Raw genomic sequence first — 24,864 nt, 5'->3', positions numbered from 1 at the left:
TCGTAACACGAGCATCTTCACCATGTTGATGTCTGATGAGGAGGTTTCGTGTTCTTTCGTGTTCGAGGACGACGGCCTCCTGGGGTTTGTGCATAATGTGTCCACGGGTTGCACAGACATACACACATAATAATAATAGTAACCCACAAGTCAGATGGGTTAAAAAAAAAATAAAAGAAAAGGCTGAATGGAAGAGACAAAAGGACACCAAGTTCACAATGTGACACCGGACTGTCACCTGGTGAAACATTTAGACTGAAAACTAATGAATTATGGGTAATCATGTTTGTGACAATAAATACCTCAGGGTAGTGTGACAATCACAACTGCCTGTTAAAAATAACATTTCTAGTTCCTAATCAGTTAAATATAATGCATTAGATTCATTCAATTTACAATAATGGATAAATCAACAGGTTACTTGGGCTTTTTAAACATTTATCCCTGCACAGTTTAAACTGTTCCAGAGAAGCTGAAAAGCCTCAGTGTTCATCTGTAGGCAGAAAGACAGGAATCTGTTGTATGCAACACATTTATCCGTGGTGTGAAATTGCGAGGACGGTGTTATCACGTGCAGATTTCTTCTGCAGCAAGACGCTGAGCATCTCTCTCAACAGTCGAAGACGGTTTGAATGCATGTGAAACAACATCTTTCAACAATGGTGGAAACTTGCATGAAGCTCACATGTCCTCCGTGTGTGTGTGTGTGTTTCTAGAATTCAAACTGGGATTCAAAATTTGCATCCAGTGTCAGATTCTATATGATCATAAGAAGCATCTCTCCGCTGGTGATCAGAGAAATATTAATAAGAATTTAAACTTTTCCCTCATTTCATCAGCTTAAAGGGAAGCAGGACATTATGTAACCGAGCGCACTGAAATGCCCCGAAAGCAACCGGCGACGTCATTGTTCTTTTTGACCGTTTGACAGTGCAGCAAAAAAAAAAAAAAGCTCAACATAACACTTTCGATTTTCACTGTATTTGTATTGATCGGCGCTGCGAGGGGAGCGGAGGGTGATTGAGGGCTTTGCAGGAACATGTCCAAGCAGCAGCAGCTGTGAACACACAGAAACACACACACACACGCGCCTAATCGCGACAATATACAAAGCCTCGCTCAAACCGAGATTATATGGGAACACGCAAACATGCGCGACGGCATACACCCCTCCGTATGGAGCGCCGGGACAAACGGGTGAGGTGTGCAAACAAATACTTGCTTACACACACACACACTGCGAATCCACGCGGGGCACATGTACCCCCATATCGAGGTGGAATATTAAATGAGCATGTGTAATTACATGGCAAATGTGGTAATGATCCAAGGTTTGAATATTTCAACAGTTGTGTGTTGCGCCGGCACCCTGGCAATCCATTCTCAGGGACAGACTCTCAGGCAGCGACACGAGATGCATGAGAGCCAGTGTGTGTGTGTGTGTGTGTGTGTGTGTGCGCGCGCGTAAGACACGTGAGCTCGCTGTCCAACTCCGAAATATTCATGACCGGCTCGTTGCTCAAGGCCACGACAAGACAGAGGAGGGAGAAACTGAAGCAAAGAAACCATTAATCGGGGAAAGAGAAGGAGATGGATGGATGAGGAGGGAGGCAGGTGCTTTGCTTAAAACTCCGACCATTAAATAAATAAATAAATAACAGCCTGACGCACAGTTTCTGCTCAGATAAGTTACTTTTTCGTTTTTTGGTTTTTTTTTTTGAAGGCAGGGAAGTCTGTTCCATTCAGAAGATTTCTGAAAGAAATAAAGATGAGATTTTCTCACACAAGACAATGGTCTTCTTAACCTCTGCGCAGCCATTATTCTGCACAGTGAAGCTCAAATATTCAGCTGCAAGACCATGAAGGAAACGCACCATTCTGATTGGAGTAGATCCTTCAATCTATTGTGTAGTTTATCAAGTGGAGTTGATATATCTATCGTCTTTCAGCTCAGCTGCAAGTTATTCTGAAAATACCTCGATATCAATACAAGACGATTCAAAGCAAATCGATGTCGGGCTTCACTTTAGATCCATCTGCTCCTGAATCACGTGTGACAAAAGCAAGAGGAGCAAAAACACTCATGGGAGCAACCTTGTGGACCATCAAGCTTTTCTTTCTGAGCACACCGGGGGGCGAAGACCAACACTGAGGAGTGAGTCAGCAGCAGCCTCACGGTGAGGGGAACATTCAGCGTTCTCCAATATTCTTCTTTCCTCCGCAAGCAGACAGTTTTAGACGTGTCTGATCTTTGAAAACAAAACAAATATGGCATTGTTTTAAAGGAAAAGACATCTAATCTGATCATGAACAAACAATCGTATTTCCAAGATGCATGAGGGACAAAAGATTGCTTTAAGGGAGGAAAAAGGATTTGACTGGTTAATCACTGAGCGTTCATCCCACTGTGCTCATGGTTTCAAGTCGAGGTAGAAAATCCTCCGAGGCTTTTCCTATCAGGATCACATCGCTCAAGAACAGAGCAGGTATTGTCCAGCAGACCTGCTGGAGCTGGCCCTGTGGTGGTCCATGAATGACCGCATGTAAACGATTCAGTATAGAGTCTTTGGTCAGAGGAGACATCTGTGATCTTACAAACAGAGCTAACAGTCATTGCCTTGTAAAGTTTGCGGGCTAACAGTTTAAAATGGAAATTTAATACAGTTTTTGCTGAAATGTTGACATCTATAAGTTATTTTTTAACTTAAAAGAGGGGTAGTATATCTTGCCGGAAAGTGGATCGTTTGTTCTAAGGAGTTAAAACTTGAAATTAACAAGGCAGCAAGTTTATTGTCTTCAAATGTCTTTTTTTAAAATCCTCACTTTTAATGATTGCACCTCTTTTCTGTACTTTAAGTTGTGTTATCCATTCCGTAAAAATGTAAACTTTTCATTAAAAAAACATGACATGACAGTGTGAGAGCACAGGAAGAGCAGTAAACACATCTAATGCTGTGCAAAAGGTGACGTGTGTGATTGTCGCCCTCTGCCAGAACCGCCTCTCACGTGGTCTAAAAACCGATCATTAAAATTCTCCAGCCTGACAGAAGAACCGGGAGACGCCTGACACTGTAATGGTTGCTCCTGACACAGAAGATGAAGTCCTTTTAAGAATAAACATCTTGACACCGTCTGATGCGCAGCACTGAATTAGCGGCGATCCCGAAGCACTCAGGACGTATCGTTCAACACTGCGAAAACAATAATAAGTAAATCCATCCATGGAGCTGCTTTAATGCTCAATCAGCAGCCAACAAATCACTCAGGACGTGCTTACAAACACAGCCATGAGAGTGAGTCATGTGTATGTATGTTCAGACATCGACGGGATGGCAGCGGCTAATGCCAGTAGCCATAGTGATGTTCGGACTGGGTCAATAATTCTTCACACATCAAAGGTGGGCGCTTATAAATGATAAATGGTGTTTGTTTTGAACCGTGCAGCCTTCATTGAGGATGTTGTTTTCCGCTTCGTTTGGCCCGTCCCGGTGATACACTGACCTCCTGTCTGCGCTGATTAATTGTGCTCAGACTCCCCTGCTGTTAGCGGAAATCTGGACCAGTGGAGGATGGAAATGTGTGATCTGTCCATCTCGGGTGTGAAACAGATCCTGAGATAGAGACAGCAGACTGTGAAAGACTGCGGTTATGAGTGTATGCACACAGACACACACACACACCTCGCAGCGTACAGTTTGGCAGACTATCGTCACAGCTGTTACTTCTGAGACACTGGAAAAGATTTTATCTGAAATGTTAGTCACTTTATTTATTTGCTGACCAACAATAAGTACAACTCAAAGAAAGCGGTGATCACTTTCTCTGAAAGTTTTCAGTTCACTCGAGTCTCAATAACTTCCAGTAGTTTTCAGCTTTACTTATATTTACTGCAGCCTCAAGCAAATTAATCCTTCAACAAAGGGAAAGTATCCAAAAGTGATGTGTTAAATCACTTGACATTAAGACATTAAGCTTCAAACCCTTAAAAAGATTTCAAGATTAAAATATATATATATATATATATATATATATTTTTTTTTTTTTTTTTTTTTAAAGATATTAACAAAGAAGAAATCATTCAAAAGTTTAAGTAAAATAAAAGTCGTTATAAAGAAAAGGAGAGCAAGACCAAAAAAAAAAAAAAAAACCCAGTTCAACATGACGATCCAGATCAATCACACAGCAGGTGTAGAAGAGTCATAGAAATCCAACAGACTCAACATTCACGAGGCATATGCTCTTCAGTCTGCGTGATGGAATAATTAATTGAAAGGTGCATGATGAATGGGGAAAAGAAAAAAAAAATGCTTTCAGTCAAGTGACCCTTATTTAAAGATGGAGTCAGCACACATTGTCAACGCTTTTCTCTCTCAAAGCCTGAGAAAAATGGATTGTTCCAGACAGTGTACAGAAGGGCCGCTCACTATGAATGAAACACTGATTGGAGAGGGGAAAACGCATCAACAAGTGCAGAAAATGATGCTGCTGCTCAGCTAAGATGTTCTTCAGTGCTTTAAAACAGAGAGCAAAGCCAGAGCGACGTGAAAGCAAACAGAAGACCACCGCTGGACGGACCCAACAAAGTTCCATGTGTTCCACTCAAACCTGATCTCACTGGGATGTGTGGATTTCTATACCTCCTGTGTGCGACTGCTCTCCCCAGACTCTGTGAGCAGTTTGATGGGAGTGGACCGCTGCGACACGGACCCGTCGTCGTCCCGATCCTCCTCCGAGTCGTCCTCCGACGTGCTGGAGATGGCCTCCTCGCTGGGGGGAGGAGGAGCGCTGGCTGCGGTCTTCCTCTGGAGCAGCGTCTCCTCCTTGTTGGTCTTGTTGCTGCCAAAGCCCACACACACACACACACACACACACACACACACACACACACACACACACACACACACACACACACACGCACTCAGATTAGCATAAATAGCACAAATGCATCTAATTACAAAAAACATATGTGAAGGTACGGAATGTACAGAATATGTTCCCGTAACTCGAATCATCAAATGAATGTTGCCAGGCAGCAGGACTCGTTCTGATCACTCCAATCATTCATCAATGCTGCAGTGCCGTTAAGCACCAATGCAAACGCTCCAGAAAGAAAATACGTGCAGGTGAAGAACGAGCATGTTTTCCTGTAACTCATATCGCTCATTCTGAGCTATCAAATGATTCATCAAAGCAGCGGTGATGTTGAGTTCCAATGAAAAAAGGCCCCAGAATGAAACCTGCCTAAGTTCCCTGTCCTTTCTACAGGTGAAGCAAACTGCTCTCTACGTTCATTCAGACACATCCAAAGAAGACCAAACCTTCATCTGCCTCAGCAGCGGAAAAACAGTTTCCTCACTGTTCTAAATCAGTCCTGATTTAAGTTTGTCAGCTGATCAAACCCCAAACTGCGCATGGGTAAATCCACCTCCCTGTGAGAGCGACGGCTAAACAGAGAAATCTGTATCTCAACACCAGCAGGTCTCCGGAGGGCCCTCGCTCACTGACTGACTTCTGGGATTAAACAAAGGAGCTTCTTTTCGGAAACATTTCCTTTAACCTGACACAAAGAGGTGATAAAAGTCTCAGTAATCGGGGCAGATACTCAGAATTTAATTCCTTGTAATTTCTGGGACAGGGCATGGTGTCAGATGCAGGGCTGCTAATTCTGAGTACCGCGGCGAGGGATTGATTTTCTGGTTTAAGTCTCAGTGTGGCGGGCGGGGGATGGGCTGCAGGGGCTTTGTTTACAGGGACACAGGCAACATCTTGTAGATCGATGTTTTTTGTTTTTTAAATGGTTTCTTCCCTGCATTGTTTACGGCGGTACTGTGGTGAAATCGGACTTAGTTTCAGTTGGTGCGTAAAACACAGCCGTACAGAATCGGACGAAAAAACAACAAGGTGATGCTGATTGAAGGTCCGCAACCGTGTGTGTGCACATCAGCTGTGTTTAAGTTCACAGACCGCAACTCCGATGACTCATCCAACCTATGTACTGTACTCTTTTAATAGAGAAAGCACACGGCGGGTGCACGCAACCTCCAACACCTCTGTGCAGCGGACATGTGATCAAGCTCACGATGCTTTTCTTGAACCTGCGGATAGCATTGACCGTGCGCAAGCCTCAAGTACAGTGGATCGAACTGTGCTCAAACTAAAGATACACAGGAAAAAGCATGAACCACCGCTCTAAAAGCAGCATTCTACTGAATAAAAGGAATTCAGTTTTCATTTACGAACTACTGAATACACTCTTATGTCTTAATGGAATCAGATCAATAACTACACCTAAAAATACACTAGCAGTTATTTTTGCTTGAAATGTTTATGCTGTATATTTCTTTTATTTCAGTAAGTTCCGTCGACATTGTTAGCCATTAAAAATATCTATCAAAGTGTGTATTCATATGTCTTATAATATCTATCAATCCAACTATCTATGTCCAGCTCTGTTTGGATGAACGTAGGAAGATTGGTGTGTATGTATCCATGTTTATATCTATGCATTGGATTATGTATCCCAGTATGTATGAGTGTGTTTGTTTTTTATCACATCTTCAGTGCCTCCAAAACCATGCTTTCTTCTTTGCAGAAATACAGAATGTGACTACATGACGAAGCGGTTCGGCTCTCGCGTTGCCCTCCAGCAACAAGCACTGGCCTGTTTATTTTATTTATTTGCTTTTGTATCTTTCTAAACATCACGGGATTTGTTTCTATCCAAGGAAACCAGGGCTTGAATTGATACTGAGGGCAAGACTGATTTCAACTACTTTTCATGTCAGGAAGCACCGATACAAATGTTTGGAGGAGATGGTCACAGGCCACAGTAACATGTGGAACGCATGCCTGCATGTGCTTTTGTATTTGTGTATGAGCGAGCACCTGAATGTGTAATTACTGCATACAGAGATGCACATGATCCATTCAGATGTTTTGTGTCTCTATTTTCTTTTCCAAGCTGAAGGATCAGAGTACGATAATGAGGCTATTGAAAAGAAAGAAGAGGATAATGAAGACGTATCTCACATAGTAGAACCTGTGGATTCCACATCTACGCAGACGCAGCTCTACCAACTCCAATGAATATCCCGAACGGCAAGAAAACCTCCCAAGATCAATAGATATTCCATCCCCCGATCAATACCTCAAGCTGTTAAATCTGTCTGCTCTGCAGAGTGATCCCTACAAACCCCGAAACCTCACAGCTAAAGAGGTGGAGCGATTCCTGGGTGCTGTGGTCTATATTTGGCATCTGCTCAGGAAGGAATCCTCCAAAGAAAAACCGTACGAGTATCACAGAGAAGACTGCTGTACTTAGTGAAACCACAACTGACTCTCTCAGTAACAATAAAGTTGGCGATTTTGGACCATCACAGCACTTCGTTTTCCTCAAGGAACAAGCTGAAATTTAACTGTGAGAGTATGATGGACTTACGCTTATGATTGATGCATTACTTTATTATGAGGTGTAAAACTCTCAATAGGTATTACATAATATCTTTTACCCTCTAAAACAAAAACCCTTGCAGTTAGAGATGTAAGACTGAAACAAGAGCAACTTTTAGAGGCTCTGATGGTTGAAGGTGTCAGGGAGAAACCTATGAATAAATTAATTAATTAATTAATAAATATTACCGAGTACATCTGCAAACTCAAGGAAGAGACCACCTGAAAAACTTAATATCTCTTGTCATCCAAAACCTGAAGATCTCTTTAATCTTTTCTTTTCCCATCAATGTTGAGATTCCTGTGGTGGGTTGAATGTTCATTAGTGAGCGGCAAAAGGGAAAAAAAACAAACAGTCATATTCAAGTGCTAATTACGTGGAAGAAGCCCCCCGCGTTTTGGGTACTAAAATTAAAATCTAGAGCGACGATTGAAAAAGAGGACGCACTGTTTAATATGCTCTGAGCCCGTCAAAAAATAAAGATGTTTCTCAAAACAGCTGTGAATCAGTGGTTATGCAATTAAAAGCCACCAGTGTATTGAGCTTCGGAGGTGCCGTGTGTACGTATACAAATGAAGAGTGCATGAATATCGATGCCGAGTGTTCTCATTCTCAACAATAACAGGGAGAAAGGTCAGAGTGCCGTTTCTGGTTACCTGAGAACAGTGTCAAATGAAGCTGTGTACATGAGAGCGCTGTGACCCAGCACAGATCAAAACACCACACACACTGGCTCTCGCGAAGACAACAAAACACACACACACACGCTCACCCCAGCACGGATTTCCCCGTCTCCTCCGGCTTGCGAACAGTGAACGGGCTGGGATCCACCCCGACGGTCTTGGGCATAAATTCCCTTTAGAAATAAAAATTAGAAGAGCGTAAGTATTTCAACATCACACATGAACACTGGATTCCGGTGGAGTTCTTGCAGAAGTATTCAGTTGTGTTGAGGTGTAGCTTTCATCGTGTGTGTGTGTGTGTGTGTGACATTAACCTGGCAGAGTTGGTCATGGCAATGCAGAAAGTGTCATCGAAGGAGGTGAGCTCATACGGCTTGAAGAACTCCTTGTAGATGTCGATGCTCTCGTCGAAGCGGTTCACTCTTTTCACGTCGACCTTCTTCATGGTGTCTTCACAGGCGACTGAAGGCACACAGGCGGAGTCAACACAAAGTTTAATACAACACGTGCTGTACAAAAAGCTCCTCCGTTCACTGTGGAAAAAACTGATGTTGTATATGAAATACCTTCGTCGTAGGGAACGGGCAGGTACGTCAGGACGCCCTTCGACCACCACAGAGTGTAGCTGCGGACAGAGAAACAGTAAAACTTTCCCGAGGTCCGCACCGTCTTCTCCGGCACTTCAGATAACCTACATTTGAAAATTGTCTTGGCCGGACCACCTACTGCCCAACTCCAGAGAACATCAGACTTCCATTCAATGTGAGCAATTTGACTGAAAGCGCTTATTATGGTTTAGACGAGTGTGTGTGATGTGCTATTTACGGGACCTTTCGCAGCAGAAGCTGCAGCGTGGGGCTGATGAATTGTGTTTAGTTCCAGCCAAGCTAATTTGTTGCAGTAATGACCGAGCAGCGGTTGGCCCATTGTGGCCACATAAACAACTGACCTGTAAATAAAATGGGTCTACTTTTACGTAAGCGTGAAGATAATCAAAAAGCCAGATTGAAATGGAGAGGCAGACTCTGGACTCACACCTGGGAATGAACACAAATGTGACTTGATGAAGTAACAACATGTAGTTTGGACAACATGTTCCAGTTACAGTATATTTATTATTACCACACAGTGAAACCACATATTTGTGTGCAGTGCAGTGTCTCAAATGTTGAACATATTTCATGCTTTGTGATCCTTTTATAAGTCGACCTTGTACTCTCCACCCATTGCTATACTTGTTTGCACAGATCAGTGGAAGCTTTATCGCATTTGTCAGATTTGCCAGAACATTACAGTGAAGCCAATTATGAGAAAACACGTCTACTTTTAATACTACTTCATCCTTTATGGAGGAATTATCAGTAGTGGAAGCATTATTTGAATTGAGTGTGTAAGAACACACCAAATGAAAACAGAAATCACGTTTTATAAGGTGGAGAAGATGTGACTTTATATCGCTGATCGAGAGAGAAACCTCTGAGAGCCATGTGAATCTGTTTATTTGGTTAAAGCGAGACATTATTTTGTTAGATAACTGAATTGTTTATCCATACAGATGAGGCATAAATTTGTATGTATTAAAATGACAGACCATCTTTGAGTATCACTTCAGGTGTCCTCTTTGTTGGAAAGCAAGATGTGCTCACCTCTTCTTTTCTGCTGATAGACTGTAAACATTTCTCTTTTTTGTGCAAATATATAATTTATCATTTCTTCAACTAATATGTGTGCTTAATTTGTTATTATTCATCAATTTGGGTGCTTTTTCTTCCTCAGTTTAAAAATCCCCTCGAGGTGATTATTCACGTATACCTGCTGTGATGTGTTGAGGTATAAAGTCGATTCCACAGGTGGTTTACACTTTAAGGCCAATGTTCTGAGAACCTTATTTAGAAAAAGAAAAGAATAGCTTGATTCCTCTCACTTGAATGTATTTTCATATTGACTTCAAGTGACGACTCTCCATGGTGATGAAAATAAGCGCAGAGCACTGAGTCAGAGATATGCTTTTGGGAAAAAAAAAGAGCTTGTCTGGAAACAGTAATGCGGATGGTAATTATATGTATTTTCAAACCGAGCTGTTCAGTCAGCATCGAAACAAACACAAACAAAACAGTGAGTGCAGTCAATCTGTCCACCCGCGTGCCTCCGTTACTTTGTTGCTGCGCTGAATCTGCTGGTTTCCGCGAAATGATGCGAGTGGTTACCTGCGCCTGTCCTGGTGGAGGCCCATGGTGCTCCTCTGGTGCAGGTAGAAGTCAGTGGGCAGCTCCCACAGGTGAGGCTTGCACTCCGACGGCTGGTAGACTTGGAGGAACAGGTTGATGGCGTCTTGCCGGTCGGCGTCTGAGAGCGCAGCATGTGGAAGAAACACACACAAGGTATGACGTGTGAAGAGATGTGTGGACATCCTTTCATCCATCGTCCATACAGCTTGGCTTTTTGAGTGACGGCGCACTGAAGCCAAGCCAAACACTGAGACGCAATTAGCCTCTGAGGAAAACGGAGCAAAGGGAAATAAGAATAGAAACCAATTCTCCATTACGAGAAATGACCAGGCCTTACTGTTTTAGAAAAACATTACTTTCAATCGATGTTACATCACAGTGATCTGCACCACGACCCTCCACCAGCACAAACGCCCTTCTTCTGAACTTATTCAGATTAAAGTCATTTGCTCGACCGAGCAGAAGTAGCTGCAAAATGTAACACCGTTTCCAGCAATGTCACATCAGGGCAGGTGGTTCATCTGTCTGAATGTTCTCAAACGTTTGCAGAGTTAAGTCGTGCCGCAACAAAGACGAAATTGTTTTGGACAATAGAGTCTATTGAAATTTAACAGTTACTTTTCGATGATAAGCTTTTTTTTTTTTTCTGTCCCAAAACAGAAAGTGAAAAACAGACCTCAATAAAGGATTATGTTCATTTTTAACAGGACATTTAGCGCTGCGTCAGAAAGCTCTGGCAGAAAACCTTAAACAATGCTGCTTCCGAGATCAGAAATGAACAATTCGGATGTGCGCAACTTAAGGCTGCCTCAGGAAAGATATCTGACGTAAAGTAAGTAAGTAAAATTTATTGATATAGCGTTTTTCCCAGAACAGTTGTCACAAAATGCTTCACAGAGGTAAAATCAAAAAAGATCAAAACATAGCACAATCCATTGAAAAACGAAGCCATAAGAAATCATTACAGACAGTTTACGTTACTGTCAAGACAACGCTGATCAGAGGGTCGAGAATGTCTTCTGAAACAGATGTTTTCAAGTGTTTTTTGAAGGTATCTACTGAGTCCAGGGAGCGCAGGTCTGGAGGAAGCTGGTTCCAGAGGCGAGGTGCGGTACATGTGAAGGAGCGGTCAACCCTAGTTTCAAAACGAGCCGGGGAACTCTCAGCAGGTTCTGATCCGATGACCTCAGGCTTTGGGACGAGCTGCAGGGCTTGATTAAGTCTCTGATATACATGGGAGCCTGGCCATGTAGGGCTTGGAAGGTCAGCACCATATTGCGCAGCTGGAAGAAACAGTTTCTAACCAGCTGCCTTGAGTGGTGGTCTAGTGACGTTGCACTGTCAAAGATCACCCCAAAGTTCCTCAGTTCGGTTTTGGTTGAGAGGCTCAGATCACCGAGGTGCTGCTTGACAGTGGGACAGCCGCAAAGTCGTCAGCAAATAGGTGGTAGGAGACATCGCTGAACTGCTGGATTATCTGACCCAGAGGAAGTCAATACAGTAGGAACAGGAGGGGTCCCAGAACTGAGCCCTGAGGCACACCACACTGCAGGCTGGCTGGCTCAGAGATATTGTGGTTGGTTGAAACACTGAAGCTCCTACCAGCCAGATATGAGGAGAACCACTGGAGCACTGGACCTGACAGGCCAATCAGGTCCTGTTTCCAGCCTGTTTATCAGGATCTGGTGGTCGACTGTATCGAAGGCTGAAGACAGGTCCACTAGGACCAGCACTGTGCACCTCCTCGAGTCTGCAGACATCAGGATGTCGCTGGACACTTTCAGTAGTGCAGTCTCTAAAGCAAGAATCAACTATGACAGTGGTTTCCATATTTTTTCCTGAGGGAGCTAAATTATTACTGTTGTGTAAATGTAGACAACCCCACTTCAACCACACCCTGTACAAAAACAGTTCAGCCTCACTATGTGAGAAATGCAGTTTACTGTTGTTATATTCTGGAAGGATGAGTTCTTTTTTTCAGAGGATAAACTCCCTGGGTTTACACACCGTCTCAGGGTGTTTATAGTGGTCTGGTAATGCTTCAGCTTGCACAGTATCAAACTTTCATATCTATATAAACCTCTTGGTTCGCTCCTGTAGGCGTTGGACTCCTCTGGGCTGAACTAAGAGATTCTCCTACTGACATAAAGTGATCATATTACCCATCAAAACACGCTTTCAAATCTGAAGGCTCACAATGGAAAACTCAAGGACAGACTTCAGCAGCCTCTCTGGCTTTGAAAAAAAAGAAAGAAAGAAAGAAAGAAAGAAAGATGGAAAAGATTCTTCTTCCCTGAGCCGATCTGTCCTGTTAGTGTCAACATGAAAGTGTCAGTAGCAACTTTCACAATAGCCTCGCCACAATATGCCCGGCTACGACAGCGTGCCAGCAGCGTTTCTGTGAGTGTTTGCGAGATCAGCGTGCGGCACGTGTTTTGCATGTTGCCCAGTTTGATGCCATTTAATCCTCCCCCCCCAACTGCGAAGCCACGTGCGCGCTGCTCCAGCGTTCACGTTGGATAATTAGAAGCTAAATAGGCTTCCATTAAAGTCTGCCACAAAGCCCTTTCTCTTGGTAATTTTCAGCATGAGAAACATGTCGCCAGATAAACGTCGCAGATAATTAGGGGCAATCATTTACATGTGCAAGAGCAGTTTTAGAGGAAAAAAAATCTCAACTCTGGAGTAAGAAAAAAAAAAATCAGACGATTAAAAAAAAAAAAGAGGAAATGGTTTCTTCATTCTTTTCCATTTCCCTTTAGTCATATTCAACAGCTGGCAGCACGTACTGTACGTTTATCACACGCGGGTCGTCAGATGATGGAAACGCATGAGTCACGCACTGCTCAGCAAGGACAAACGCCATGAGTTCTTCAAAGTTAGACTTAAAGATATGTTCAAGGCAATAAACCCCAAAAAGGCTCCTTTTTTTTTCTCTCTTCTTTTTTTTCTTTTTAAAGGCTTGAGGGTTTACTGGAGTGGGATTAACAGTGACCGTTGAGAAAACAATAAGCAATCAAAGCCAAATGTGAACAGGTATTTTTTTTTTTTTTTCAATATAGCCTACCATGAACTTTTTAAAGGTTTGGTCTATCCAGTTATGTTAATCCACAAATCCTGCACGCTTTCTTTGATTCGGTATGCGCGTCTTGAATTGTGTGAAAACACTTGATTAAAAGCAGCCTTTATCTCATGTCCGTCCCTGTTTACTCACATCAGCATGTTCTCCAGAGAGAGGGATGGAAACTTTTACTCCATTGTTCCGTTTTGCACAAAGAGTACTGGTTAGAGTAAAAAAAAAAAAAAAAAAACAAAAAAAAAAAACTTTGATTTGTTATAGTTACATAATACAATAACAGCAGAGAAAAAAAGCTGTTCTGAGGGGATCTTTTTTCCCTTTTGTTAACTCGGTTCCAGGGTGTTAAATAGCTACCACTCTCGTCTCACCGCAGGAGTGTATTCACGTATCAAATTAAAACGAGTCCTGAAACGTGAGTTTGGAATTGACTCACAGGTCCTCACGTTCACGCCGCAGAACGAGAAAAGTTTTCTGACTGCAGGACACTTTACCGAAGACTCTTTTTTTCTTTATTTACTTTAACTTTAACAATTACCAAGTAACACACTACAGGATCAGACTCAAGACAGTAATGTCAGTTGCCAGCTGGAAAAGCATGATTACCGCGCACGTCTACCGTGGGAGGGCATGAAAATGCAGCCCTGAGGAAATCTGAGAAAATGACTGTGCCCTTCTAAAAAAGGGCAAGATGACAGGAGACACCAGCTGCTCTATAGACCACAACACAATATTCTTTTCTTTTTTTAGAGGGGGTTGACACAATCGTCCAATTCAATCAGAGCGTCTTCTCGGTCAGCCACTTCAAGTGATCAATCCTAATGTAGGTCATGTCATGACTGATGGGAATACTGTGGAGTTGTGTGGCCGATCGGCTCTGTCTCTGAGAGTGACACCGCCTCGGCGTCACTTGACATCTCCCTCTGAATCAAACCACCGCGCTGATTTTCAGGCTCTTGTCGAGCCGAGCCCAGACCAGAAGATGAGCTCGCGTTACAAAATGAAAAAATGAATTCAAAAGCAAAGACGCAGAGAGAGAGAAATCATCTTAGTGGGTCAAGTAGCGCTCCTCTGTTATTCCTGGATGAAGACACCAAACAATCCTCTTCCCATATGTGGTTCCGAGTGGATTCATCCACTTTGAAGCCACTGAAGTGGGAATACTAAACTGATGTTTGTCAGTAAGTGAATATATTTCCACCTGATTGGCGAATCAATTTTCTCACACTATGGAGATTTCGGGGAATAACGAATCGCACAGTTTTGTGCTTTGCAGTTGAGTAATTTAGCCCAATTATTAGCAGGCTCTTTCAGTCTGCATTGGTTCGGTTATCTGTCTTTTTCAATCTCCACTCCACGGGGCTCAAGTAGCTTCTTCAGCACTTGGACACAATCTGTGTATCAAATACATGGTGTATTGGCCAGATGATGAAGAGTGGTCAGGTGTTTCACAGGGGAAACTACTATACACATATTTATATAAGACACAGGAAGCAATTGCTCTACTGACCCAGTTTCAGCAGTCTAATGTCATGCAAGGAGGGCCACAATGCGGGGTTCCCACCGACACCATCCGATTCAGATGTTGTCACTGTTCCCTTGAAATGCTGTCAGCCCGAGTTTTAGTGTGCATTTGTGTGCTTCAATAACTTTGTCCTTGCTCAAAATGTTCTGTGCAGAAACGATGTGGGAAGGATCGTGAGTCACGACTAAAAGCCCGTGTCGAAAACACACCTGAGAAAGCGTTGCTGTAGTAGCGCGACAGCGTCTGCATGATGTCTTTGGAGTGCTGGGTCCAGGGCGCGATCTTGCGGTATGTTTTCACCCGGTGCACCAACTGAGAGCCTCCGTACTGCAGCGACAACGTGTCCCCGTGGTCCTCATAAAGCTCCTCAAACAACCTGGAACACACACCAGAAAAAACACAAATAAAGACGCAGTACTGAGTAAAACCGGAGATGGAATAATGCAACAATGTAGTGCGTGTTTGATGTTTGGTTTGGAGTGTGTGAATGCAAGCACATCTGTTGAGTAACGACTCAACTGCACTGGTTTAATGGTTTAAACATCTGACAACATGTGGAAGAACCACATGAGCTTTACCTCACGCAGTCTGTGTCAAACTGGAGTTTGGGTTTGTCGATCATTCCCAGTGCGTACAGCTGGTAGGCCAGAGCACACTTCCCCACCATGAACTGGGCGGTGTTGGTCCGGTCCAGACAGTCCACACAGTTGGTCCTCAACACACCAGTCTACCATGGGGTGAAAAAAAAAAAAAGAAAAACTGCAAAATGAAATGAGGAATGTGGCTTTAAGAATGAAGATTTCGTCATTATGATCAAGTGCTGCTGAAACGTTCGCTTGAGGTCGTTGCAGGTGAGGGTGTTTGACCTCCGACAGCCGCTATGCCTTTCAGGGCCTTTCTCGCGTTTCCCTTTTTGTCCTTCCGTGCACGTGTCGGACAGGATCAATCAGCACTTCTCCGTGTACAGTGTGAGTTTCTATGACTATAAAAGACTATAAAAGCCTGGACAGAGCGGCCCTGTGCCGCACAGCGGCCGAGTCATTAGCGCTCATCACAACAACTCCCCTGGTTCCAATCCAGAACTGGCTTTCTATGTTTGGTTTGCATGTTCCTCCTGTGCATGCATGGTCCAAAAACATGCATTAGAGACAAACTCGTGACTCAAAAATGCCCATAAGTGTGACTATGGGAGTATGTTTTGTAATGTTTAATTTAAAGTGATGAATCCCTCCTGATTTTGTCGTTTCTTTTCAGCCAAGTCACGAAACAAACTACTGAGCAGTTGCCAGCTACTTCGCTGGATTATTCTCTCCAGTATGGCCAGAGCTCGGCTTCGGGCTTGAAGACGGGCTTTAGCGGACTGTTTTTCAGTCTTTCAGCTCTAGAAACCCCTGCCTGATGTAATTATGTGTTTTTGCAACAGACCACACAAAGGTGGACGTTGTATTTGAGGGCAAAGTATCACAAAAACCTCTAAAGCTTCGACTATACACCCACTATACTTGCACTGACCTAGTTTTACACCCATATTAATGAATGCCATTTTTAAAATAGTTACATATACGATATTTCTTTGACCCAGAAATATCAGTGCATTGAATTGGTATTGTAATTGCGCATTATTCATCGCTGACGATTCAACTTAATAAACACTTTTCCCATTTTTTGCTCTGCTCCGATTTCAGTCGAGGCTCCAGAATCACAAAAAAACAGCATCGAGGTGAACTTTACATGAAGCCCATCTGTGACATGACTGACCTGCACTCGACCACTCGATGTGATTTTTCCACCCAGATCTCCCCACCTGTGGAAAAAAAACAGTCAATTAAATCAACTGTACAAATTCAAAAGTAAAAAAAATCCTGTGCGCATCAAGCCTTCTGCAGGCATCGCTTCTCACTCCCAGGAATTGTGATCGACTGAAAATGATGAATAAATAAATAATACAAGTGAAAACACTTGAGAAAAGGACAGCTGGTGTTTTCCAGTATCAAATAAAAATGTACCGGGCAGCATCAACTGCAGAGTTTACAATTAATGCCATCATTTTGCCATTTGTGATCACCCAAAGACAATGGAGTCCTTTTTGTGCCTAACTGAGAAATTATGTGGCACAGACCCCACATTAAACCATGGCATGTATTTTTTTAGTTTTATTTTTTGCCTTTAATACTGAACTGTTGTTACCTTTAGAAAGGAATGGATAAGTTTCTGTATTACAATCATAAAAATGAGATTTTTCCTTTGACAGTATTTAGAAGATGTTTGCTTCATTTTATCACCTTTGTTCCCCATGAATTAAAGTCAATACTATAATCAACACTCCCTGCTTAAAGTTTTCACCAGGAAAGAAAAACAGATCATCAGCAGCAAGCGCAGAGAAAATGGCCTTGTGAGGAAACATGTCTTTAAATTTTTAAAAAGGGGAAACTACTAAGATGAACATAATTAATGGCCTGACTAAGATCCACACGTAAATGTATTTAAGTTATTAGCAGAGCGCGCAGATGCAAATGCAAACACAAACAGGGGATAATGTCAATAAAGTGTCTACTAATCTTTATTATTCATGAGATACTTTTTGAAATGTGATGAAAGCGACAGGTGCTGCAAATATTGCGCACTCACACAAATGCTTAAGAGGGTCACATTTGTGAGCTGGAGGGAGCCTGGAGCCGTGTGCATGAGTGGCTCCAACAAAGACAGCGAGGCAGGATTGTGTAACGCAAAAAGAACGGGTAATAAATATTGGCCGTGCCGTGGCCGTCGGGTTATGTAACAGAATGGTAATGTGGGGAGAAAGTGATTATTGCATCGCAGACAATGGACGAGCCGGGCGCTAAGTACATGGACAGAAATCTACTTAGCTCATTAGCAGAAATCTCCCCGCATTACAACAGCCATCAGGCATAATTCCCATTAAGAATTCATACGAGGAGATTTTCTAAATTAACTAGTGTCGATAAGCGGAATTCTGAGCATATAGGAGCATAAAAACGGATACAGCGGCTTTAAGAAAACGTCTGATAAGCAAAGATGGAATAGGTGAAGTGAGCGTAGTCGGCTCATAGAGGCTGTTTGCTCATTTTATACTTTCTTCTGTCACTACAGATGCTACCTGCAACTGTCACTCAAACTTCCAAACAGCACTCTGAGGAAGCTCTCAACTTACGTACTGTCACATCCGATCGCATGCTGAGACTGTTCTGTGCAAACCAGATGATAAATAGTCTGAAATGGAGTCGGACAAAGTGGAATTCCGTCTCTGCTTGATTTTGTGAGGTTAAAAAATAAAAAAAAGGATTCGGATAAGGAAAGGATGGGGAAAAGTCTTACCTGTCGTCTGGTCTGAGGGTGTGACTGTAGAAGTCGGAGCGATTGATGAAGAAACCCGTTCGCTTCACCACGTTCTCGGCGATCATGCTCAGGCGGTCCAGAACGTTGCACAGCTTGCTGAGAGAAAAAGTCGCATGTTGGAAAATCCGATGAAAATACACAAAAACAACTACATGGCACCAGAGCTGCATATTAAAGATGATAAATCATCACTTTGGTGATATCCTCTTTTAACTGCCTTCAAGATGTTCACAAAACATTATAAAAGACTTTCAAAAAGGTCAATTATGCTCCCACATTTCAATATATTGTTGCCTTTGTGAAGGCATGAAGAAATATTTATAAGATTTTCGAATCGTTAACAAAATTCACTCTGAGAATGAGTAAAGCTCATGGTCGAAAATATCACAATGAAAAAGTTTTGAAATTAACATTACATGTGCTGATACTGTCGATATTCATAGTACTGAGCTTAAACAAGACAAAGAAAAGCACCAGGGGGCATTCTGAACCAGGAAAACTGATCAAAAAAAGATAAAATGCAGCAGTGAATCTGTTGATTTTACTGACAAACTACAATATTCTCAAATAAAATGAGCTGGACGTGTTGATTCTAAGATTCCGCTGCGCTGCCACATGTATGCAGACCTCTTGGTGTAGCGGGCCATGTCCCAGGCGATGTAGTCGATGCAGTGGTCTGGGGGGAGGAACTGATTGAGGTTGATCACAGCAGGGTAGAGCTCTTCGCTCAGTATCTTCTCATGTTTCCTTTTTTCACGTTTCTGTGGCGGGAGAACATGAAGTCACATGTACGGCCAATTGCGTAATCAAATGGACCACATGACCAGTTCTTAGATGTGATGTATAATCTGAGAAAAAAAAAAAAAATCCTGTAACCCTAAAGGATCTGAGGGGACGTCAGTAAATATAGCCTCTCTCTTTGATGTATTCATTTCTTCTCCTCAGGGATGCAATTTACAGGATGCACTGGTAATATATGCTGTGGGACTGGTGGATGGATGGACGGATGGATGGATGGGTTCATGGATGCGCTGAAAGATGTATTTCTGCAAATATAGCAGAATAAAAAGCCACTGAATAGCTCCTGAATTTGGAAAGGCGATACATAAAAAAACAGGAAGTTCTGTAAATTAATGTTTTCCTGTCAAAGTTCTGAAATAACAGTGGAACAATAACTTAACACAGGAACACATTATAATCCTGCATTTCATTCTGTACTGTGCAAGAACCAAATGTCACACGGCCTATTAAGTTATTCCTGTGCGTGGCCGCCCAGCGTCCATTCACGAATGATCACCCGCGACGATAATTGCTTGAATGCATCGTTTAGCAGCTCCTGTCTCCATTCACATGTTCGGCACGGGCAGGAAAAACACGGCGGCCTGTCAGATTATCAGTTCGTTTCCCCGCCCATTCAGGTGGGTTTCGGCGTGTCCGCACACTCGGGTCACGGGCGAGACGCTACGAGCGCGCCACACGTGTCCGTGCGCCCGAGAAAGAACACTTCTATTCTTCGGAAGGAATAAACCAGCCTTTGATTGCCGCAGTCATCCGGATCACAACATCCAGACGTGCATTCAGCTGTCCGTGAATACAAATGTGAAACAGTCGCACGCGCACATGGAGCGGATGAAAGGAGGTGGCTGGTGGCAATTTTAGGTGATGGAAATGAGTAATGTGATTAAGTCAGTAATGTTCTGCAGAGCAAAAACCAGGGTCTAATGGCTCCTTTTAAAACGATTTTATTTATCCTTTTTAAGCGATCCCATTTGGATCATTTTTGTTTTGGTATAATCCAGACAGCAACTATTACAGCAACAGCATTTATTAAGAGAAAACGTGTCGGGTTGAGGGGAAAAGTTATCGCTGTCTGTGAAAACTAATGGAAAAGGAAGGAGGCTGGGTGTTAAAGGGATTCACATGCTAAGCCACGTGTGCGGTTACCCTTCCTCTGCTACACCCTTGGAAACCTATCATAAAGCCGTCTTCAAATCATGATTTCAGAAGGCGCCGCCGTGACCCCTGTCATCATGTCTGGGATGGACTGTCATGGTTTTATGCTCGATGGTCAATTCACTCCCCCTCCTGTCTCTCTGGGATAAGCGGGCGTAGCGTGGAGGCAGGGGGTCCCCTCCCACATTCCCCCCAGTCTGCCAATTTCACATGGCCAGGACTTGTGCAGACCTCTGCGGTCTGTGATTGGTCCGTCGGCTCGCAGCTCCCCCCTGTGAGTGACAACGTGAGCCGAAACGCTCCAGAGTGTATAGCTGTGGCCTTAGATAAACTGCTTAATGCTGATGCTCACAACAAATGAAAAGGAGGCAGGGGAAAAAAAAAAAAAAGTACTTTTTCTTTATCTGGCGGTTATTTAATACGACTGCGTGATTTTCATCATACAAAAGTTTATTTTACACACAGAAGAAGCACCGGTGGCCAATTTAATTATTCATATATGGGCACAAAGATCCTTTCTGTTTTATTTACACATGCATATATTTCACGTGAGTGAGAACAGAAGGTTAACAGCGACTTTGTCGATATGTTCCTTTATGCAGCAGCGGCCGGGGTGCTTCCAGCTCAATGCGAGAGGAGTTCAATAATCAAGGTAGATTTTCATCTGCCTGTAATCACAGAGCCCCAAGAAAACCTCTGGAGAATGGATCTGTTCTACACACCAAGCCCGATACCAGCCAAGTTCTTCATCTCAACCACTGAAAACAGCGACTCACTGAGTAGTTCAACGGGCATTCAAAGATACTGGAACAAAATCAAAGGCTTGTATTTACTTCTTACATAATCTGAACAATAAATCCTCCTTCTAACGTATAAAGAAAAGAAGAAATGATTCCATAGTCAGCATCTAATATGATCTGATCTAAAGAAACAGTTTTTAAAACCTTGTTTGGTTTTAATTAATGCTCCTTTGTGCATCCTGTGTTGTGAATTTCATCAGATTATGAGAGAATCGGAGCAAAGGTGTTTCCTGGAATTGACATTTGATTTTTCAATGTTTTGCGATCACGCTTCCACATATGAACCACACTAGTAGCTTCAGTCGTGTCGTTACCTTCACCAGGTTGAGGATGATGATCGGCGAGCCAAAGCGCTGCAGCATCTGGTCAAAATGGAGCGCCGCCACGTGGGCAAACGGGTCCGCTTGGTCCACTAAAATGGAAGAAATTGGCATATTAAGGTCTTAGATAGACAAAGACATGAAAAATAAATGAACAACATGGCATAGGATGTGTGATTTTTGTTGACTTCAAAATCATATTGATTACATTTAAATTTCCCATCTTTAAAAACCCAGTGAAGATGAATAAATGTCTTGAAATATCCTATGACGGCCAGCTTTGAATGAATGCATCATAAAGATTTTGCGCAATCTGTGAAAAGTTAGTTATCTCTAGCTTAAAACTTTTTTGTTGCTAGAATGAGCAGTAAACATGAAAGCCAAATGAGCCTTTTTGTTCTCCAGCTCATCTTCGCCGTTTCGCACATTTTGCCCTCCACTGCCTCCATTCCTCTATATTTCCTCCTTCCGATCGGCAGTCACGCTTGGCTCCAGACCCCGTCCCTGTCCCCGCACTGGACCGATGAATCTGGAAGCGGCTGCGTTGATGGAAATGGGTCAGATCATATCTGCCGCTCGTCTGACACGACCGCACCTCCAAACTGACAATGACAAGCTTCAGCCGCCTTCAGCTTCTGTCCTCACCTATTGCTCCTCCTGCCGTCTGAGCGCACGATAGTTTATAAAAATAGTCTATGTACTCTGAAAAGGAATTGTTGATGGTAATGATGAAGGACACTGACCAATTAAGGTCATCTCCTGCGCCACCATGGCATTTGTCTATATCATGGCGGTCGTAAACACATTATATACACACTTATGTAACACTCAAGTCTTCAAATTGATAGTAGAGCCGAGGTAATGGCTGAGGCATGGTGTAATACGAACGGCTGTCTCCTGCATACACCAACGCTGACCTCAAAATGTCTCTTAGACGTGTCGCTGACCCAGATTCGTCTAATAGATGTCATTTGATGCTGCCAGTTTCAAAATCAGATGCATTTTACAAATGTATTGAATGTAGGTCAGGTAGCAGTCGGACGTGGGCTCGGCTTTGTTTGAAATTTGGCTTTATCAGTCCCACGACACTCGAGACAGAGGCGGGTTCAAAAAGGAAAAAAAATTAAAGTTCAACTGATAGGCCTTCATCAAAATGAATGTCATCTGGTTTTCCCATCAGAGATAATGCTAAAGTGAAAAGTAATTACAGTTTTTTTTTTTTTTTTATGCTAAATTAGCACGCTGAATAGATAAAAGCGGCAGAATTCCTCACATGGTGCAAAATGCTGAGCGACCGAGTTTGAATATATACAATCAATCACAGAATTAACACATAAATCCGGAATTTGTTTTGATTTCCTCACTGAAGGCTAAATATCATCCTAAAAGGCAAAGTATACCAACATCGGGGGGCAGAGTGTCTCAGACTATATACACACACAGACGGAGGAAGCTAAACTAGTGGTGCCAGGTTGGGGCAACATTAAGGAAATGTCAGATAAGGACTGTCTTTAGGGATCAAAGTGGGAGCAGGAAGATGAGGTAAGTTGATACACAGAGGGATCTTAGGGACGCGCTCAGTGTGTCTATCTCACGCAGGCGAAATGTCATCCGAGGATGAATTAAAGGGCAAACCGGAGGGAAAACAGATTATGATTTAATACAGGCATTGTACACAAGCTACCAGGGACCCGGTCGCCTCCCTCTGGCCCTGGTTTCATGTTTTTATCCCAGACATAATGAGATGGCAGACTGGATACAAATATGAAAACCAACAAGAGCCGTCCTGAGTTCACAGAACCCTTTTTCTTTTTTAAATCTTTGTGCCCTTGCTTGCAAAGAATGGCCTGAATATGAAGTCAATCTTTCATTTTAATGTTTTTTTCTCCCAATTACGCTTTCTGGACAATATTTTGAAAAGCCGAAGACAAAGCAGGAAAGGGGGCGTGAGGAGTGACACAGGAGTCTTACGTCGGATTGGAGGTTTGGGCATCATGGTGGAAATGTCCTGAGACCAGTAGAGCGGCACTGACCCCCGCACCTGGACATAGGAGGAGTAGCTTCCTGCTGTAAAAGACATTACCGAGGCGTCGTGGACGATCTGCTCAGTCTCTACTTCATTGGCGACATCTCCCTAGAAGAAAGGAAAGCAGGGAAAAAAAGACTGAAGTTCCTCCACTTTTCGAGTCTCGGGGTGACTTTAAAGCTGCTTTCCTCACTTTACTAATCAAGCAAAACTATGATGGACAAAATCAAACCACACAGACGTGGAATGAAACAACAGATTGGCCTGGAAGTCTGAAAATAAAAGTTGATCCTAATCTTAGACAAGTCTCAGAGTTCATATCCACCGCACACCCACACACACACGCACACTCGAGAAAGAGGCAGTGGGTCAAATTAACCCCCTGTGAGCAACCTGAGTCATCCCAATCATCCCGATGGCTTTCAGCCCCGTCTCCGCGATCTATTATTTCCTGTTGCCGCGGCAACTGCTCTACCTCACAGTTGGCCCCTCTTTTGAGGAAGCGGGTCCCGGCGAATCTGCTGGATCGCCTGGCAATGAGGGTGATGTGAACCGGCCGGCCGTAGATAAGGAGCTCTGTTGTCGGCGAGTCAAGGAGGAATGGTAAACACAACACAACGGGGACGGGGTTTCACCATCACCTGCCTAAACGCACTTATAAGCACGAGGAAAATACACTCCTGATGCTCTCCGGCGCCCTCGCCGCCGAGGCCCGCCTCGCTTTGAGAACCAGCGATTATCCGCATGTCTTCAGATTTCAGTGTCTTCCCATCTGCTGCAAGTGTTTTCTAGCATCTCATCCACTGAGGATCATTTTTATTTCTCTCTTTGGCACTCTCACACGCTCAGAAAAAAAAAAAAAAAAAAAAAAAAAAAAACACAACCGAAGGCCAAACAGTTTCCAGGAATTGTCAAAATTCAGAGCGCCCACGTACAGCCGCTGTGCCAGCGAGCTGCCGGAGTGATCGCACCGTTTCTAAAGTGTTGTTCAGCTTATGCTGCTTCCAGCACACACGCTTCAGACGAACACTGCTTTCAAAATATTAATTAAAGGTAAACAACCATTAAAAAAGGAGTCTGTTTTTCCAGAGTTAATAGCAAAAAAAATAAAAAATAAAAATTCAACCCCCATTATAGTGATTACTGATTTATGTGAAGGATATATGATACTGAATGACTGAAATCAGAATACTGAACCTCAGGCAGACTTTTAAACTCATAAATCAGAGTTTTTACTCAGGGCGAGACCGGCCTGCAGCACAACCGCACCGCTAACTCATTCATCAATGGAACAAAAGCTTTCAAAAATTAATAATACAGCACCGGCGCCCTGGTATGCACTCAAAACTTCCTGCTAAAAGCTACATGTAAACTCAAATGAAAGGCAAAAAGAAAGTGTCTGGAGGTGTGTGAAACGCCAGACCCCAGCGCATCATCATGTGGCTC

The 24,864-nt window shown here is 43.1% G+C and overlaps 1 protein-coding gene across 1 annotated transcript in view; it reads right to left on the bottom strand.

Annotated features, from left to right (window-relative positions):
- fig4a (FIG4 phosphoinositide 5-phosphatase a) overlaps positions 1 to 24,864 on the bottom strand; it is a 39,963-nt gene that overhangs the window by 5,740 nt on the left and 9,359 nt on the right. Inside the window, exons 9-21 of the mRNA XM_030110415.1 lie at positions 23,894 to 23,994; positions 23,364 to 23,526; positions 21,387 to 21,484; positions 18,947 to 19,080; positions 18,299 to 18,415; positions 16,721 to 16,766; positions 15,541 to 15,689; positions 15,172 to 15,338; positions 10,341 to 10,479; positions 8,700 to 8,758; positions 8,448 to 8,595; positions 8,223 to 8,306; positions 4,638 to 4,836 (exon numbers count right to left, since the gene is read on the bottom strand). Coding sequence (XP_029966275.1) covers positions 4,638 to 4,836; positions 8,223 to 8,306; positions 8,448 to 8,595; positions 8,700 to 8,758; positions 10,341 to 10,479; positions 15,172 to 15,338; positions 15,541 to 15,689; positions 16,721 to 16,766; positions 18,299 to 18,415; positions 18,947 to 19,080; positions 21,387 to 21,484; positions 23,364 to 23,526; positions 23,894 to 23,994 — 1,604 coding nt within the window. The remainder of the gene's footprint in view (positions 1 to 4,637; positions 4,837 to 8,222; positions 8,307 to 8,447; positions 8,596 to 8,699; positions 8,759 to 10,340; positions 10,480 to 15,171; positions 15,339 to 15,540; positions 15,690 to 16,720; positions 16,767 to 18,298; positions 18,416 to 18,946; positions 19,081 to 21,386; positions 21,485 to 23,363; positions 23,527 to 23,893; positions 23,995 to 24,864) is intronic.

Source organism: Salarias fasciatus, chromosome 15, assembly GCF_902148845.1.
Source record: "Salarias fasciatus chromosome 15, fSalaFa1.1, whole genome shotgun sequence".
In the NCBI taxonomy this organism is placed as follows: Eukaryota; Metazoa; Chordata; class Actinopteri; order Blenniiformes; family Blenniidae; genus Salarias; species Salarias fasciatus.
This window is presented reverse-complemented; position numbering and strand designations above follow the sequence as displayed.